The sequence below is a fragment of the Myxocyprinus asiaticus genome, chromosome 41 (genome assembly GCF_019703515.2).
Source record: "Myxocyprinus asiaticus isolate MX2 ecotype Aquarium Trade chromosome 41, UBuf_Myxa_2, whole genome shotgun sequence".
NCBI lineage: Eukaryota > Metazoa > Chordata > Actinopteri > Cypriniformes > Catostomidae > Myxocyprinus > Myxocyprinus asiaticus.
In genome coordinates, this window is record NC_059384.1 from 33037292 (window position 1) to 33055503 (window position 18212).

At 36.8% G+C, this 18212-nt stretch overlaps 1 protein-coding gene across 3 annotated transcripts in view; it reads left to right on the plus strand.

The window, feature by feature from the left end:
* Positions 1–837: 837 nt before the first annotated feature.
* The window catches only part of LOC127431847 (V-type proton ATPase 116 kDa subunit a 1), a 45589-nt gene continuing 28214 nt past the window's right edge, over positions 838–18212 (plus strand). For 2 of the 3 annotated variants that reach the window (XM_051682451.1, XM_051682453.1), the window contains exons 1-14: positions 838–900; positions 2341–2515; positions 2611–2689; positions 7723–7820; positions 8892–9020; positions 11152–11234; positions 11839–11965; positions 12257–12339; positions 12441–12534; positions 14262–14474; positions 14938–15088; positions 15266–15405; positions 17650–17813; positions 17975–18065. In XM_051682451.1, coding sequence (XP_051538411.1) covers positions 2399–2515; positions 2611–2689; positions 7723–7820; positions 8892–9020; positions 11152–11234; positions 11839–11965; positions 12257–12339; positions 12441–12534; positions 14262–14474; positions 14938–15088; positions 15266–15405; positions 17650–17813; positions 17975–18065 — 1569 coding nt within the window. In that variant the 5' untranslated portion in view covers positions 838–900; positions 2341–2398. Of the gene's footprint in view, positions 901–2123; positions 2177–2340; positions 2516–2610; positions 2690–7722; positions 7821–8891; positions 9021–11151; positions 11235–11838; positions 11966–12256; positions 12340–12440; positions 12535–14261; positions 14475–14937; positions 15089–15265; positions 15406–17649; positions 17814–17974; positions 18066–18212 lie in introns of those variants that run through there. The other variant, XM_051682452.1, reaches the window with a different exon arrangement.

Here is an 18212-nt window from a genome sequence, read left to right on the forward strand (position 1 = left end):
TTTGTGAAACAGTTGTCACACTTTTCTTGTAAGCATCAGGGAATAAATTCTGACTGGATAAACTTTACGTTTTTCTCTATTTGTTTGTAGATTAATTAAGAGTGGAAGGCGATTAAAAATACATAGGCAAAAAGGTGACTGAGAATGATAGGATGAAAAATATTTATTTATTTGGCATGTTAGGCCAGCAGAGAAGGCTTTGCTGGCCCTGAGGATTCACCACTGTAACCTGTTAAAATGTATGGCTGAGTTAGGAATAGCATACTACTATGTAGTATGGTAGTAGCCTATGCCATTCCGTACACGGCCTATGTCAACCATCAATAATAAAGAAATTCATAGAAGAGGAACTTTTTTTCCTTGTGTAAGATATCAAATAATGTTCCTAAATAATTTCTGTAACTTTGAAATGATTGAAACCCACTTATTTGACACATATAATTTACTACAGAATTAAGTGAAAAAAAAAAAAAAAATCATTAAAAACTCACAGTCTCACCATGTTAAATTGCAGACAAAACAAGAACAGCCTAGATCATACAGTATGTACAGACAGTAAATCGTATTCATCTGAATATCTTTCACATATATAAAACTTGATTAATGTCAAATCAGCTAATTTACAAACAACAAATTGGCCTAAACATGTTTTAAACAAAAAACATTATTATAAATATAATATTATCCATTTAAATATTGTATGGAATCAAAAATAACAATACATAAATAAATGAACATTTTCACATACAGTAACGTATGTCATACACAACAAAGACACTTTAACAATCTATTTAAGCAGTTTTGATGTTTGACTCTGGGTCAATCTCGTCACGTGACCATGAAGCTGCCGCAACAGTGACGTCACAGCAGATCTGTTCTATTACTGAAGACATCGAGGCGGTGAGAACATTTAATATTTTCCTATTCAGTTTTTGTCTACACATCTTTAACACTAAACTATTTGAATGGCGGTATAAATGAGCGGATGAATCATTTCATTTGTGGATGCTATGATAATGCGGTGTAGATACAGGTTTTTCCAGTCTGTTTCCGGCATTAGCGTTTTATATATATATATATATATATATATATATATATATATATATATATATATATATATATATATACCTGCTTTAATGATGACTTGAATATTATGTTGTGTTTCAAAGTAAGTGAATGAGAAATCTGCGTATATCAGTCGAGCTCATTCACAGTTTCGATCATTTATTCAGTCATACTTTAATTTATTAATTTAATGATGCTCTGCAGCCATATTAAAACAAATTAATATCGCATACATTAATAGGTTAGATGTTTCACAAAGAGGAGCGCGTAATGGCGTCCTTTAGAGCTGAAGGACAGTGCGTCAGGGATGCGTGGGATGCAGAGCTCAAAAGCCAATCAGCTCTGAGAGATGCGGGGCTGTTGAGTTCATCAGCCAATCAGCTCTCAGAGATGCGGGGCTGTTGAGTTCATCAGCCAATCAGTTCTCAGGGCTGTGAGAGATGCTGAGTTCATTGGCCAATCCGCAATCAGAGATGCGAGGGTTGCTGATGCTGCCTTCAAGTGGACCGAGTTGGGCATTTGTCACAACGACATACTGTATCACGCATTCAAGTGGGAAACAAAATACGTAAGAAAGGAAATACTCAATGAATGATGGCAAAAGATATTTTTCTGTTTTACCAGTGAATAAGCATACATAAATACAGTTGCATCACTTATTCACGACATATATGATTTATAAATGCATAGGATCTAACAGATTATTTATTAATATGCTTAAAACAAACCGTGAAAGGTGATTCAATAGTTGGCAGTCATATATAACAAATTAATATTATTAAAATAACGTACAGAAGTTGAATTATTTTGCAAAATCATTCGTTTGCATCATCTTTGCTGTCGACACGCCCCTTCCAACATCCCATCTCGGCAACTCGTGTATCATCTATAATTCCGAGTTTTCCACTTGTAAGTACGACTTCGCTTGATCGTTCATGTGCTCGGAACTCATAAGTACGATATTTCCGACTCCACTTGCAGGGCACGAGTCCACCCTGTTAACACGAGTCCAACAGCTGTCGGTGCGTCAGCGGGATCATAGAAGCAAATAACAGTTGGACTTTTAGAGAAAATATTCAATTCAGTCTGTTGAAGTCTACTTTTGTACAATGTAAATATCTTATATTAAATACATAAACTTTTATTTTATGGACCATGGTGGAAGAACACTTCATCTATCTATGTTATGAGTTTAAGAAAGCATATATATATATATATATATATATATATATATATATATATATATATATACATACATCTTTCTTACCCCTTCAGGCTGATCCTCTGAGACTGAGTTTTGATCTGTGGGTGAGTAACTGTGCTCGGCAGTATCATGGGGGAGTTGTTTCGAAGTGAGGAGATGACTCTGGCCCAGCTTTTCCTCCAGTCTGAAGCAGCCTACTGCTGTGTCAGTGAACTGGGGGAGCTGGGAATGGTCCAGTTCAGAGATGTGAGTAGAGATAACTTGCTTTCGCATATTAACTTATCAACAAAGATATAATAGAGGATATAATGAGTACTAATCTCTCTCTCTCTCTCTTGCAGCTCAACCCTGATGTGAACGTGTTTCAGAGGAAGTTTGTGAATGAAGTGAGACGCTGTGAGGAGATGGACAGGAAGCTCAGTGAGTGGATAATCAACATGCACACACAAGTTTGTTTTTTTATCACTTTCCATTGCTTTATACTGATGTTTTCAATTACAATAAAAAATGTTTTATAATTATAACATTATTTTCTGTTTACGACACTTAAAAAAATAGGATTTGTACTGCTTGTTCAATTAATTAAAATGAACTAAAGCCAGGGTTTCCACACATCCTGGAAAATCTGGAATTTTACAATGCAGTTTTCCAGTCATGAAAAAGTAATGGAAAATAAGAAAAATACCTAAATGTCCTGGAAAATAATTATTTGTCCTGGAAAATATTTCAGTAGAATAAAACGGTTTGACTGTGTTGCTAGCAAGGTTAAATGTACGAAAACATGGTAACGATCTGGAATAAGAGTCAAATACACAAATTCGTATCGTTTTGTCTCTGCCAGCGGCTGTGCATTGTGAAACAACATTAACAGTTAAGGGCACTTACACTCTCGTGATTGATTACAACAGCGGCCAATCGTGTGCTTGGCCATTGCGGTCCAACCGAGGCAGATCGCTTGATTGGTTACAGCAGCGCGTGCACAGTGAGAAGCGGCACTTTTGAAACTTTTCATTCATAAACAAACTGAGTGACCTGGTACATGTACCGACCAACTGAATGAGAGGGGAATGTTGTTTTCAACGTTTATTGTGCACATCTCCCGCTTTCTTGTGTGGCAAGCTTGAAATTCGCCCCTCTGTGACGCTTTCTGCAATGCTTGTCATGTAGAAGGGCAAAGTGCCGCTTGACACTGGCTTTGAACAGAGCATTGACGCCTCGACTCAACTCATGTGAAATGCGCTTTACAATGACAAAAGGACATTATTGAAACTCAAAATTATTATTATTAGGCTATTATTGTTGTCTTTTCTTTTTTGTGAACAATTGTTTTTGAGTGCTCAATTCAGTACAAATACAAACAGTACAAAATAGAATTTACTATTATAAACCAGCCTATTACTAAACTATTACTGAACCAGCCCAGCCAGGTAGACTATTACAATAATAAGTAGTTGTAGAGCATTGCAAAGGCAGAGAGAGAGAGAGAGAGAGAGAGAGAGAGAGAGGGAGAGAAAAAAAAACATGGAATCAACAAGAGGAAACATGATTTGACATTTTCAAAAGCAACACCCCAAGTTTCTAATGTCTTTGGTGTTGCTCCATGTATACGAGCTGTAGATAGCTCCAATTAAATTATATCTAGCAGAGATAGGGCTCATATGTGTCTGCTCATTGTGTGTGGAGGGTTCCAATGACTAACTAAAAATTTTTTTTGCCGCTGTAAAAGCCGCTAACAATAATTTCTTCTGGTGTGACAACAGTTCCAGTTCAGAAAAATTATATATAAATAAAAAAGAAAGCTCTGGAGTCAAAACTATGTCTCTGTCTAATAGGTGAGATATGTCCTGAGCAAATTGAGACCAGAAGGAAAAGAGTGAAGGGCATTCCCAAAAGAAATGTAGATATGTGCCAAGGGCTCCTTGCGGACATAAATTTCAATTTGGGGAGTGCGACACACGCATATGAAACCGTTTTTAGGGAGTCAAATAAATCCTGTGAAGTAATTTCCAATGGATCATCTGATTGTTTGGATTTTTGAATCCTGTTTGGTCATGATGAATCAGCTTAGTCATAAAGCCTTCTAAACGTTGGGCTAAAACTTTTGCATATATATTCACATCTGTGCCTATCAAAGAAAGTGGTCGATAGCTAGAACATGATGTAGGGTCCTTGTCGTTTTTTAAGAGTAGGGATAAAATAGTATCACAGTGTTTGTCTAATATAGAGATGTTTAAATTTCTCTGTATTATTATGAAAACACCTTTAGTTTTGTTATCTGCAGCAGCATAAGTAATCACCTCATAAAACGTATTGTTGCATCTGTGGCATCTTCTTTCCGCAAATGGGATTCCTGGATTAACTTTCCTCCTTCTTAGTAACTCCATAAAACTTGTACATTTATGGGGGCCATTTAAACCATTTATATTGCAACTTAATATGTTCAATTCAGTCATTGGTGTCAAACGAATAAATAACTTCAGTAAAAGAGTCAAAGTAATACCCCTGCAAATGTTTTGTCATAAGTCTACCATTAAGCCACCCCTCGCCCTCAGAACAACCCCATAACAGCCAACAGACCCACTCTACTGACTTTATGCAGGCTGGGGTAAGAACAAGCCCCAGTCTGCCAACCTCCCCTATCATAATCTATGACGTCAGCATCAGTCTGTACAACATTAATGCAATAAGTGACTTAACCTTAAATCACATCAGTGTTAAAACGGGGATAAAGAAAATATAAATTAAACCTGTTGATCTCCTTGTAGTGAGAGAACAAATACAGTAAATTGTATATTAATCCTATAAATCTTCAGGTTAGTATGAGGTTGGGCAGTCGAATTTAGGAATTTCTGCGCTTCCTCCAGCTTGGGCTCGCCGCGTTTCGTGACAACCTTCAGCGTGGCTGGGTATAGGAGAAAGTTCTGCATCCCTGCTCTCTCATTTCTTTCCTTATCAAAGCAAAGGAGCTCCATTTCTTTGCCGTCACCGGAGAGAAGTCGGGCCGTGCTGTCTTGCTTCTTATAGAATAACATCTCTTTTATCTCTTTGCTCGTTAAATCTCGGAATCAAAATGGGCAATGATCTCTTTATGAAGCCGATTGAATCATCTTTCACGACCCTTTCAGGTAGCCCTATCAGCCAAAGTTTGCTGCGCCTGCTGCAGTCTTGTAGATCTACCATCTGTTGTTCGAGCGCGTCTATACGTCTAGCGTATTCGTTGATCACTTATTTCTGCTCCCTCTGTTGCCCGGTAAGAAAGTCAGTTTTGGAGCACATGGTTTGGATTGCGTTCATGTGCAAGGAAAATACCAGTTCTGTTGTATTTTACCAGGTATTCCAAACAATTTCTTCTAATAATCCCAGATGCAGACGAGCTACTTCTCCAATTCTACGTTCTTCTGATATTTCCTACTATTGCAATTATGTGAAATTAAACAGTAAGCTGGCCAATTTCAATAAATTGTCTCAATACTCTCTACATTTTACACAAATGTGGGGACATCTGGGACACGAAAGGTCAGCTACAGTTTGCGATATACACAAAATTCTGTATGGAAATGGCTCAAGGGCAGATTTATTTTGCGCTAAACCAAAACTCATGCGACAAAGTGGTTTTTTTTAGAATGACGTCATGACGCACACCATTTTATCATTAAAAGGCCATTTAAATGGAAACGAGCAGGAGGCAGCAATTTTCACAAACTTTTTTTTTTCACTTTGCATTTTCACTTTGTCGGTAACAGAACAGCGCAAAAAATGGATGGAAACTTAGTTAGTGACTCACACAAAGTCATTGCACATAAGGGGCTCATTTGTCGCCACCTAGTGGCAGAAGTTGTCACTAAACTAATCAATTAATGAAACGGAACAAATTTGTGAAACAGAAGCCAGCCACACCAAAGTACCCTTTATTTTTGCAGCTAATTCTGCACAATAGTGCAGATCATTTTCTATACTTGAATCATTAAAATAGCTTAAGTTGGCACTTTTAGCTTATTCTTTAAAAAAAAATAACCCCGGAAAATATGTTCGTGGATCATGATTGTCTCAAATTTTTCAACCCTCATGAGTTTGCATCCCTTGGAGTCATAAACTTAGATAGCGATGACAGTTGGACCACTGATTTAAAAAAAAATAATTATTCACACTGGGTTGGTACCGTGGTGATTCAGCCTTAATACCTCGGGATGTAAATTCATTTCCAATAACTGAACGATCGGAGTCATCTTATACCATGGTTACCACATGTAGTATGTGGAAAACACAAAATCTAGTCATAAAAATGGCATTAGCAATAAAACGCAGAATGTCGTGGAATATGACATATTTGGATGAAAATTAATGTTTGAATGTACAATTAATCAAATTAAAATTGTGATATGTCCTAGTGTGATAATTAAACTTAAAATGTATTTGATTTAACTGAATAAATAAATAATCTGCAAGTGATGCGCACTTCAAAATGAATGTGTAGAGATGGCTGCTCATACAATAAAAACACCTCATCTTGATCGTCACGCACATGCTTGTGTGTGAGATGACAGAGACAGAGAGCACTCTGCAGTGCAAAGCACATACAGACTATGTAGTTATTTAATTAAATAGCAGCTTTACAGGGATTAATAATCACACTGGGCCATGGAGCAAACTGCTTATCTGGAGGTGAGAAACTACCGTCAAAAACTCACAGAAACGGCAAAATAAAAGCTCTATTTAAATGGACGCATGTATTTTTGCTTAAATATTACACTTGTTGGGTGCATAAAATGTCCTGGAAATTTGTGCCTTGAAAAGAGTGGGAACCCTGAAAGCAGTACCATTCTAGAACATTTTGTCACAATTTGATTTGATTGCGTTCTATCCATTTAAATTTGTAAAATGGAAGTTTAATTAATCCATTTGAGTTGAGACTACATGAATACTTTTTGTGGTGTTAATGTAGCATTGATGAAACTGAGCAGATTTCTATTTCCTAGCATGCTTTGCATGGGACTCGAAAGGGAGTGTAAATTTTAAAATTAAGTGTTATTTTATGTGTTTTTGTGTTAGTCATAGTTACTAAACTACACTCCATAGTGCTTCCAACCAGCATGTATTTTGCATGTTAGCATTAACTTTTGCTAGTTAGTACATAAAGAAATAAGAGATTTATTTGAGTTACATTGACACTTCTAATTTTGTTGGGTTTACCCAATTCAACTAGGTTCTTTCTACACAAATTATTGAGATTACATAGTCATTTTAAGTTAAGAAAACTCTTTACTAACAAGTGGAACCACTGTTTTCCTAGTGGGGACCATTGACTGGTACCCACAACATAGGCAAAACGTTATAGGTTTTATAGACACAATTTCTAACAGGGAAGTATGAGCTTTTGAGTCGTGATGTGTTTATCACAGAGAATAAATCATTGATTGTTATATTCAAGTTGCTGCTGGTGTCATGTTCTACAGAGTTTGTAGAGAAGGAGATTAAGAAAGCTAACATTCCACCTATGGACACTGGTGAGAATCCTGAAGTCCCATTCCCACGAGACATGATTGACCTTGAGGTAATTTCACTCTCTGGTGCTATGTCGATCTTATATGAGCTTTACTATGCTACCTTTTCTTAAACCGAAGTGTGTAATCATTTCTGTGCCACTAGCATGACCAAACGTAAATGAAAGTATAACTGAGTTTTCAAACATTTCAGTTCTATTAAAACCAGGGCTTGACATTAACTTTTTGGCTCACTAACCACTGTGGCTAGTGGTATTCTAAAGTCACTAGCCCCTCAGCATTTTCACTAGCCAAAATCCCCCATCCCACAAAAAGTGATGAAACTAATTAGAGACTGTAACCGCATGCATTTGTTTTGGACATTTTATTTGAACAAGAATTATATGAGTTAAGCAGGACGCAAGCCTAATGATTTAAGTCATCTCTTAGAATATCTGAAGGAAAACAGGGCCAGTTATAACAGGAGTAGAATAGAACAGGAGGAATACTTTGTCAATAATTTGTAAAGCAGATAGAACCTCCCCAAACTCACATCATTGGTTGAGCCATTGTTGGGCCACTTAAACAGCCATGCATATTTAGCTGGTATAGCTTTTAAGACACTTCACATTAGGTGTCTTTAACTACTATGTTCTAACATTAAAATACATACAATACAATACAATGTACTTATTGTGTAACTACATGTTGTTCTGCAAAATTCTCACAAGATTCACATTCGCTGCTACTGAGGTTGAGATACAGGTAGGTTTAGGAGTAGGGTTAGGGTTTATGGTAAGGATTGGGGTAGGGATAGGTTAAGGTTTAAAGTGTAACTACAGATGTAATTAATGATGCAGGTACTTTAAATGTAAGTACAATGCAACAACACGTATGTACAAAATAAGTACACTGTAGCTTAAGTACATAGTAGCTAAAGACACCTAATATAAATTGGGTATGAAAGTATTTACATTATATTAAAAAAATTATACACTAAAGCCATTAGATCAGTTGTAGATCTTTGCTTTTGTCGTCTTCAGTGAGTAGTAAGGTGTCACCATTTTCTAGCCTCAAAACTCTTGGTTTCATTAGTCTGAAACCCATTTTCATCTTTTTTTTTCTTCATCTCTGATTGGAAGGCAACTTTTGAGAAACTGGAGAATGAACTGAAGGAGATCAACACAAACCAGGAAGCCCTGAAGAAGAACTTTCTGGAGTTGACAGAACTCAAGCATATCCTCAGACGGACACAGCAGTTCTTTGATGAGGTCTGAGCATCCTCTTTAGTCACGTGAAAGCAAAACACTGAGAGTTTCAACTAAAGAACCTTAGATTTTACCTATTAAAAAGGTCTTATTAAATTCAACATTCTGTTATAATGGGTGTTTTGATTATAGTAAGTCATATTTCTGTATTTTTGTCTTCAGTCATTATGTGCTATGTACTGTTGGGCTTTACTGGTTGTTTAGATCAGTGTTACTATCAGAAATAATTAATTATTTCTGTAGTTATTAATTAATTTTTTTTGAGGAAATTTAAATTAATTAATTGGATCTAACTCATTAAAACCTCATATGGGGCTCCAGTAAATGTAGTATGCTATGTTTAGGAGCAAGTTTGGTTATTAGCAATAATTAATAATTATCAAAGATAGTTAATTAATTATTAAAATCAACAGAACATTGAGAATCAATGTTAGCTTTTTTAAATCCTTTAAATCAACAATTATCAAAGATAATCATTAATTCTTAACATCGATGAAACATTAATTAAAATTAACACTAGCTTATTGATCATTCAAATTCAATCATCAAAGATAATTAGCAATTATCAAAAATCAATAGAATATTAATAAGGATTAACATTGACGGGGCACCACCCTGAAATCAGGGACTAATAACCGAATAGTAAAACAGTCTCAATATTAGATTGTTTTCTTAGGAAAAACGACATCCGAAGAATATCGATTTTCGGGGGAAAAACAATGAATGAAGGTTTGAATCCGAGCACTGACATCCCGTCAGCATGACACAGGCGTATGCAAAACAAACCAAAACACTTCTCTTTGTAATATAAACAAAGTTTATTTATGCAGTAATATCAATTAATAATTAATACAATGCAGTCAATAAACTTCCGACTTACAACTACAAACTAAACAGTGACATGATTAGATATGGAAATAAAAATAATCCTATAACACATAAGGTGTGTGTGTGTGACAGTGTGTGTGTGTGTGTCAGTGTGGTTAGTGAGTGAGAGAGAGAGAGAGAGAGAGAGAGATGATTAAGTGACAGCCCGAAAGCTGATTTCGCGATAGCTGGAGAGAAAGCAGCTGTGTTCATCACTCAGAGACGCGGTTTTACGAGCGGGGCTCGTAAAAGTCCTGCGTTATTTGACTCTTTAATGGATGAACTCAGTTTCTGTCTCACCCGCGATGGCAAAAATGCACAACAATCCAATCTGGTTGGACCACAATACAGCAAAACAAATTTGTGATAATTAATACCCTGAGTATTAATAATGAGCGGACATGGCGGTCCGTAAACTGTACAAGCAAAAACCTTGAAACACAAGAATAACACGCTATAATATTCTATCTCTGCCCAGACGTAACCTCTTACTTGAATCGCATGAGGACACAGGTAGAATGTGTTTTCCTCCGTCCTTTAGCTTTGACACGGTTCCTTGAGGCTCGGGTGATGACGGGAGGCCGTTTCCTCGCGCTGTCGGCGGGCGGTACGGCTGTTGATTGTCAGCGGGCGGTACGGCTGTTGATTCTCGGCGGGCTGGCGGAGAACTCAGAAATGTCGACTTGATTGAAGATGGAAGAGAAATCTTTAATCTCTTCACTTCTATAGTCAAACGGGTGAAGATGCAGATTGCTCGGCGGTCTCCTTCGGATCCGTTAGAGTGTTCGGTTGAACACAGAGTAATCTCAACTCGTCCAGTGAGATGGAGATTGTATGGCTACAGTTTCAAGTTGGACATGACTTCCTTATGCCACGAGGTTGCACCGGAGAGCAGCAAAAAGCTACGTCCGTATTCGGTGAACGAAGTCGCTGGAAGCAACTCTGGAAGCATTTCAGAATTATTTGAACTCCTGATGATGTCATGTTTGAGGGACGTTCTGTTGTGTGCCTCATCTAATAGGAGTTGAGAGATCGATCCTTTAGTGAGCAAGGCTTCATGGATTTGTATTCTGTTTTGGACTCTCTTTGTTTGATTTTGGCGCGATTTTTATCAGTAAAATTTATGACATGGAATGTGTGGGGGCTGACTTAGGTTTTACGACTGTTAGGCCTGCCTTTGTCTTCTATCTGAATACATGAGGCCCAACAGTACTTAGTATAAAATGTATGGTTAATGTGCAAACTCAGGCATGTTCTCTATATGCAGATGGAGGATCCGAACCTGTTGGAGGAATCTTCATCTCTGTTAGACCCAAGTGAGGCTGGCCGTGGAGCTCCACTTCGACTGGGGTGAGAAGAGTTTCTGGGGGGCACAACATAAAATGTAAAAAAAAAAAAAAAAAAAAAAGAATTTGTGCTTATCCAAATTTTTGAGACAACATCAAACCATGCATGGCTTTTAGGCATAGACTTCCAAAATACTAAAGTATTTCAAATGAATATACTCAATTGTAAATAAGTGCTGCACTATTGCAGCAATGCGAGAATTTACAGTCAACACTAAAAACAGTGAAATTGCAAAATAAAAATACATCCCTTAAAATAAGCATTCAGCGAAGATTTCTAGGTTATGTGTTTGTTTGTTTTTTAATTTTTTACATAAATTTTCAGAGGATTTTAAGAGAATTACAATGTATATGGCCATCATATGAGTTGACTATATTACTGTTCTGAACACAACTCTGTCCTGTTGATTTGTTCATCTAAACCTGTTTCTATACACCAAGATCATGCTATATAGACATTAAGCCAATGCAACAGCCATTGTATTAATTCTTTTTGTTACTAAGAAGAGGAAATTCAGGATCATGGTAAATAATTCTGTTGCACTGACTTTGGTCAGTGGTGAGCACATGTGTACTTAGGTAATGATACCTTTTTATTTACCCTCTAGGTTTGTTGCTGGGGTTATTAACCGCGAGAGAATCCCCACGTTTGAGAGGATGCTGTGGAGAGTGTGCCGTGGAAATGTCTTTTTACGACAGGCAGAGATTGAAGACCCTCTTGAAGACCCCACAACAGTCTGTGTCACTTTTTATTTCACATTCTTTGAATTATTCTATTATTAAATCAATTAAGTTTAATGTATTTGGCTAGTTAATAATTATACAAGAATGAACAAAATGCGGTTAGAAATAGTTCTAGTTGGAGTAACACTGCAGGACATGTCAGCTTTCTTCCCTTTTTCTTTTTTTAATTTATACTGAAAAACATTTTTTTTAATTCTATGTATTGACCATTTTATATACCAAAGATTACACCAACCTGATAAATCACTGATGCTAATGAAGGTCTGGTTCTTCATTTGACAGGGAGATCAGGTACACAAATCTGTGTTTATCATCTTCTTCCAAGGAGACCAGCTGAAGAACAGAGTGAAGAAGATCTGTGAAGGGTATGCACATGATATATAAAACTGAAGTTGATCTTGTTTTACCCTTGATAATTCTTATATTTTTATCCAGTGGCAATCTATAACTTGAAACTGCTGTCCAGGTTTCGTGCATCTCTGTACCCATGCCCTGAAACCCCTCAGGAGAGGAAGGAAATGGCAGCGGGCGTCAACACCCGAATTGATGACCTCCAGATGGTACATTATGTCCTAATACTGTCTCATTAAAGTTTTAATAATAGTCTGCAGGACTTGACAATAAGGAAACAGCTTTGGGCTAGGCGCCACTTGCCCAATTGGGTTGCATTTATGCTGTCAATTCAGTTGGTGTGTGTTTAAAGCTATTATTGGGCGAGCATTCAACAACTGAATAAGCAGAGGTGAAAAAGAGTGAGGGGGCATTCACACAGGATGTATTGTTGGGTTAAAAATCAGCTACAGCGTGCAATGGAATGGAACTAAATACATAATTATGATTTATATAAAACTGTTTTTAACTTGACATGCCATTTTAAAAACGAAACACTTATGAGATACAAAGTGAAAAGCACCACAAAGACATCGGTCTGACTCATGGTCAACATAGACTAACAGTTAAAAAATTGCATAGAAATGCAGGAGTGAATCCTGTATGCCATTGTCTGACAACCAGTGCACGTTTTTTTCTGTCATCCGTTTCAGTTTGCAGCTATTACTGCAATTTGTCTTGTTAAGAAATGGTAATGTTTAATAAAACATATTCTTCTAAAACTTTATTTTAATATATGTTGCCAAAAACAGTCCCGGTCTGTTGTTTTTCTTTATAGGACCATGATATTTGGTTGAGTGGCTGCTCAACCCTTTAAGCTTGGATGGAGAAACATCAAACTCATCAAATAGCCATGTGTCATATGTCGTTGGAAAGCTCTCAAAGAAAAGAATACAACCTATTTGTTTTACTCACAGACAGAAATATAGCAAGTAATAAATAAGTATATGTCTTTGACAATTATGTTGGTGTTGCTTATATGCTGTGCTTTCGCTTATAACTTCACGAAAAAAACATACAGTAAAATATCACATACCATTATTTAGAGGAGATTATCTTTCAAATGAGCCCACACACAAGGTAATCAGATGCACAGATCATTAGATAATCCACACGAAGCACAATGTTACATATGGCCACCAGGAGATGGCGCCAAGCACATGACAAACTCATTGATGCAGACTCATTACTAAAATCATGCCTCCATGCTATGCAAACCTTTAGTCATTGTTGAGTTTTCATGTGTAATTACTTTTTATGTACAATAATTATGTTTTATTTGTTTTGAGAGGCTTTTGGACACATTGAGACATTTTTGGATACTCTGATAAATTATTTTTGTAATGCTATAACTTTTGATTGTTTTGTCGTATCAGCACAAACATTTTCTCAGATACAGTTGACATGATTGGGAACAAAACAAAAGCAAGGCTTTTTTTTAGATTTTTCAGCAGTTTCTTAGCCTGAGAGTCTCAGAGTGTATCATAATCTATATAATAAAAAAAAAAAAAAGGAAACGTTTTCTTTACAATGATACCTTCCTTGTTTTTTTTTTGTCGATAAAGGTTCTAAACCGTTAATTTTGGGTGTGCCACTGAAACAGGAAATCTTTAAAAAAAACACCTTCAGAGCTTAAAGGGTACATAAATGTTTTCTGTTATACAAATGTAATTACATTTTTTATTGATTGATTATCTTTATCTTTTAACTCTACTTGTCTATTTTTATTTAATTATTTTATTTATTTATTTATTTTTTTTGAGGAAAGACATCATAATGCTGTCTGGTTCCATGTCAGACAGGACATCTTGTCTGATTCTAGACTCCAGGGAAAATGCATTTTGAATGCTAATATATTTCAAATGTTATCCAAATATGTTTGCTGTGTTTCGTATAGGTGTTGAATCAAACAGAGGATCACCGACAGAGAGTATTGCAGGCAGCTGCTAAAACCATACGAGTGTGGTTCATTAAAGTGAGGAAGATGAAGGCCATTTATCACACTCTAAACCTCTGCAACATCGATGTTACACAGAAATGTTTGATCGCTGAAGTCTGGTGCCCTGTATCTGACCTCGATTCCATTCAGTTCGCTCTGCGCAGGGGAACGGTGAGGAATATTCATCCATCTTCATTACAGATTGTTTCAGTGACGTGTGATTTGATAGTTATTTACACGAAACAAGGAATTTGCTTTGAAAACTGACATTTTGGAACAGGAAATAATAATGTTACTTGAACTAGCAGTCACTCAAGTTTCAAACTTAAGTTCGGGAGGAGCTTGTTCTTCTAGGCCTGCCAATCATATCCCAAGGATATAATAGCGGCTGCTTCCCTCAGAGCGCATGCCCAGTCCTGTGCCCCTCAGCATTTCTGGCATAATGTTGATTACCACAAAAATTCATTTTGACTCGTAATTTGCTAATCATATTTCTTATATGTGTAATGATTACAAAAGATCCATAATTCAGTGTACCTCAGGGGTGTGTCACAAAAATAAAGTAATATAACATAAAATGTTACTGTCCTCTTACATTTTGTATTTTAAATGTAATCATATTTTATTCGTGTAGGAACGGAGTGGGTCAACAGTTCCCTCCATCCTAAACCGAATGCAAACAAAGCAGACTCCACCTACTTACAACAAAACCAACAAGTTCACGTCAGGATTCCAGAACATTGTGGATGCTTACGGGATTGGAACCTACCGAGAGATCAACCCAGGTACCACAAAAACAAATGTATTTATATAGGAGTTGACAGAGTTTACAAAAACAACATTTAAATATTTAAAAAATTATCGTACTTTACCATTTGGTTCAGCAGTCAACTTTTTCTAACTCAAAACATGATAGATGTGTCTTTTAACACATGTATGATTGAATGTTTTGTTTCTTGTAGCGCCCTACACCATCATTACATTCCCCTTCCTGTTTGCGGTCATGTTTGGTGACATGGGTCACGGCATGTTGATGACTTGTGCAGCGCTTTACCTCGTCATCAGAGAGACTCGCCTGCTCGCTCAGAAAAGTGACAATGAGGTCTCAGCTTATCAACAATTCTTTTATAGTTATTATGCATGCAGATCCTCTTAAAGGCCCCATGAAATCAAAATGAGAGTTTTGTGTGTTAGCTTTGAGGTCATCTTAATACTAGTGTACTCCTAAACATTGACCCAAAAAAGGCAGGTATAGAGATTTACAATTTATAGTCTTATACGGGACCAAAACAATTAATGACATCGTCCTGCACTGAGGGGCGTTTACAAATGTTGTCCTATAAAATGCTCTCTATAATGAGAATATCCCTACCCTTAATTATAAATACTACAGGTAGTCCGATTAATCGGTGCTTATTTTTATCTATATAGATTTTTGCCGATAACCGATAGTTCCAAAAAAAAGCAACTATCGGTTATTTGCAAAAATCTATTCTGATAGTTGCCGATAGTTCTTTCATCTTTTCAAAATAAGAGTTGCTGGTGTGTTTCGGGCTTAATACCTAAAAGTCCCGCGTTATGCACCAAATCTAAATTTTTTCTTGATGTTATTGAGATTTTGGTGGAACAAAAAACTGCATCTGGGATTTTATTCATTTTGGACTCTTTATCTTTGCCTGCCATAGTAAAGACAGAATAAGAATTTTTTTTTTGACATTTTACAAATCGATTTTAAAAACTATCGGCCGATTAATCGGTTATCGGACTTTCCCACCACCTTAGTTATATATAGACCAATAATGAATACCACCTACATCAGCACAGGAAAGAAAATTGCATTCGTCAAACCATTGAATGGGCTTTTTAACTTACAATTACAGTATGTACTACGAGCTCTCTGTTTAATCACAAAGTCAAATTTATAGGTACAGAAATTGTAGGATTGTAGGATTGTTTATTGATTGGCTAATTATGTTGACTTGACAATGCCGACTTACTGTTATTCTTCAAACTTGGTTTAGGCTTTTTTTTTTAAACTAATTCCTCCCACAGCTTTTAAGCTACATCCACCAAACATGATACAGATATTCAGACTGTTCTTGAATAGTGAGCTATGTCTTTTCTAACTGATTGGACTGATTGGATTCTTACAGTCAGTATTTGGGATTGACACCGCATTTACTTACAGGTGTGAGTCTTTAAATGTCCTTTTCATACAGCAGCTTACAGTAGCGGCTTGAATACTGTCTGTATGAACAAACAATTCTGAACCCCGTATTCTGTCTGCTGTAACCATAGTGACAATGACTAATGTAAATATCAAAGATGGCGACGTCCATAACACCGGCATGTCTTATCACAATTGACGGTGCATTATTAAATAAACAAGTCCAAATGAGGTGCAAGTTCATCCATCAGATCATAATTAACCGACGGCGGATTTGAATGCTTTTTAACCGAGTTAAGAGTGAAGCATTTGTCGCACGGCTCGCAATGACGAGCTTCTTCGGTGAAAGACAGTGGTTGGATCTTCAGATGACATACAGCTCATATCTCCATCTCTGTGAGTTAACGAAACCCCTCACGATTAACACGAGACACGTGTGTACAGTTCAGTGTGGCTTTCACATTATATGAGGTGACCGACATCTAGTTGTCCAGTGCGGTTCTGTTCACACAGCACAGGTTTGCCGAGAATGTGGTTGTGAGACCTTAAAATTTGAAGTTGTCAGTTTGGTTATACCATGCCGTCACACTCGTAAATAGGCTAAATATGTGGTCCTGTGTGTGAACACAACTGTATTAAGCACTCAAAACAGGTCTGACAACCGTATTCTGCTGCTGTGTGAACAATGGCCTTACTGTTTTTGCACAGCAGATAATCAAAAATTGGAAAAACCCCATAGACTTACATTAACGGAATGTTCAACTGAGCCAACAGAATGCTCATTTATTCAAACTCCAACTGTCAAAAAATTCAAATGTAAACAAACCCACATAAGGCATTTAATTTGCTTTAAGCCCTCTCTCTCTATCTTTATCTAGTTCTATCTATTTATCTGTCTGTCTATCTGTCTTACTATCTATCTGAGGGTTTATCTGACTTATATGTGACAGTCTGTCTGACTAGCCAGCTAGCTGGTGGTTTGTTTTACTGTAATGTCTGTATAACTATCAAAATTCTAAAACTAGTTTAAACTTTCATGCAAGGCTTTGTCATGCCAACATAAAAGTTTGTATTGACAAACTTTACCCATCTAGTTGTTTATAAAGTTATAAAGCCTTTAGAGGCTAATATACAATAGCATCTCTTTCTCTCCTCTCCCCTCTGTGTATGTATGCGCAGATGTTTAGCATGATATTTGCTGGCCGTTATATCATTCTCCTGATGGGGATCTTCTCCGTCTACACCGGACTGATCTATAATGACTGCTTTTCTAAATCACTCAACATGTTCGGGTCTGGCTGGAGCGTGCGGCCCATGTTCACCATCATGGGTGGAAACTGGACGTAAGTTCAAACCATTAAAATGTCGATCAGTGCAACATTAAAGCAGAATCAAACAACATCAGCGTACAATCTTACTTTCATTGTTAGAATGATAATTGAAAATAGCATGGCATTAATAATCAAATGTTCAAAAAGCAGCATCTGTGTGTGTGTGTGTGTAGGCCCGAGACTCTGGACAGAAACCCTGTTCTTCAGTTGGATCCAGCAGTTCCTGGAGTGTTTGGGGGCCCATATCCTCTGGGCATTGACCCTGTATGTGTCACAAACTATGCACAGACAGAAACTACTACTACTATAAAACACCTCAGAAAGCACATTTAGATTGAATGTTGTATGTTAATTTTCATCTGTAATTGCTCATCTGTTACCAAGATATCCCCATTAGATGTTCAACACCCA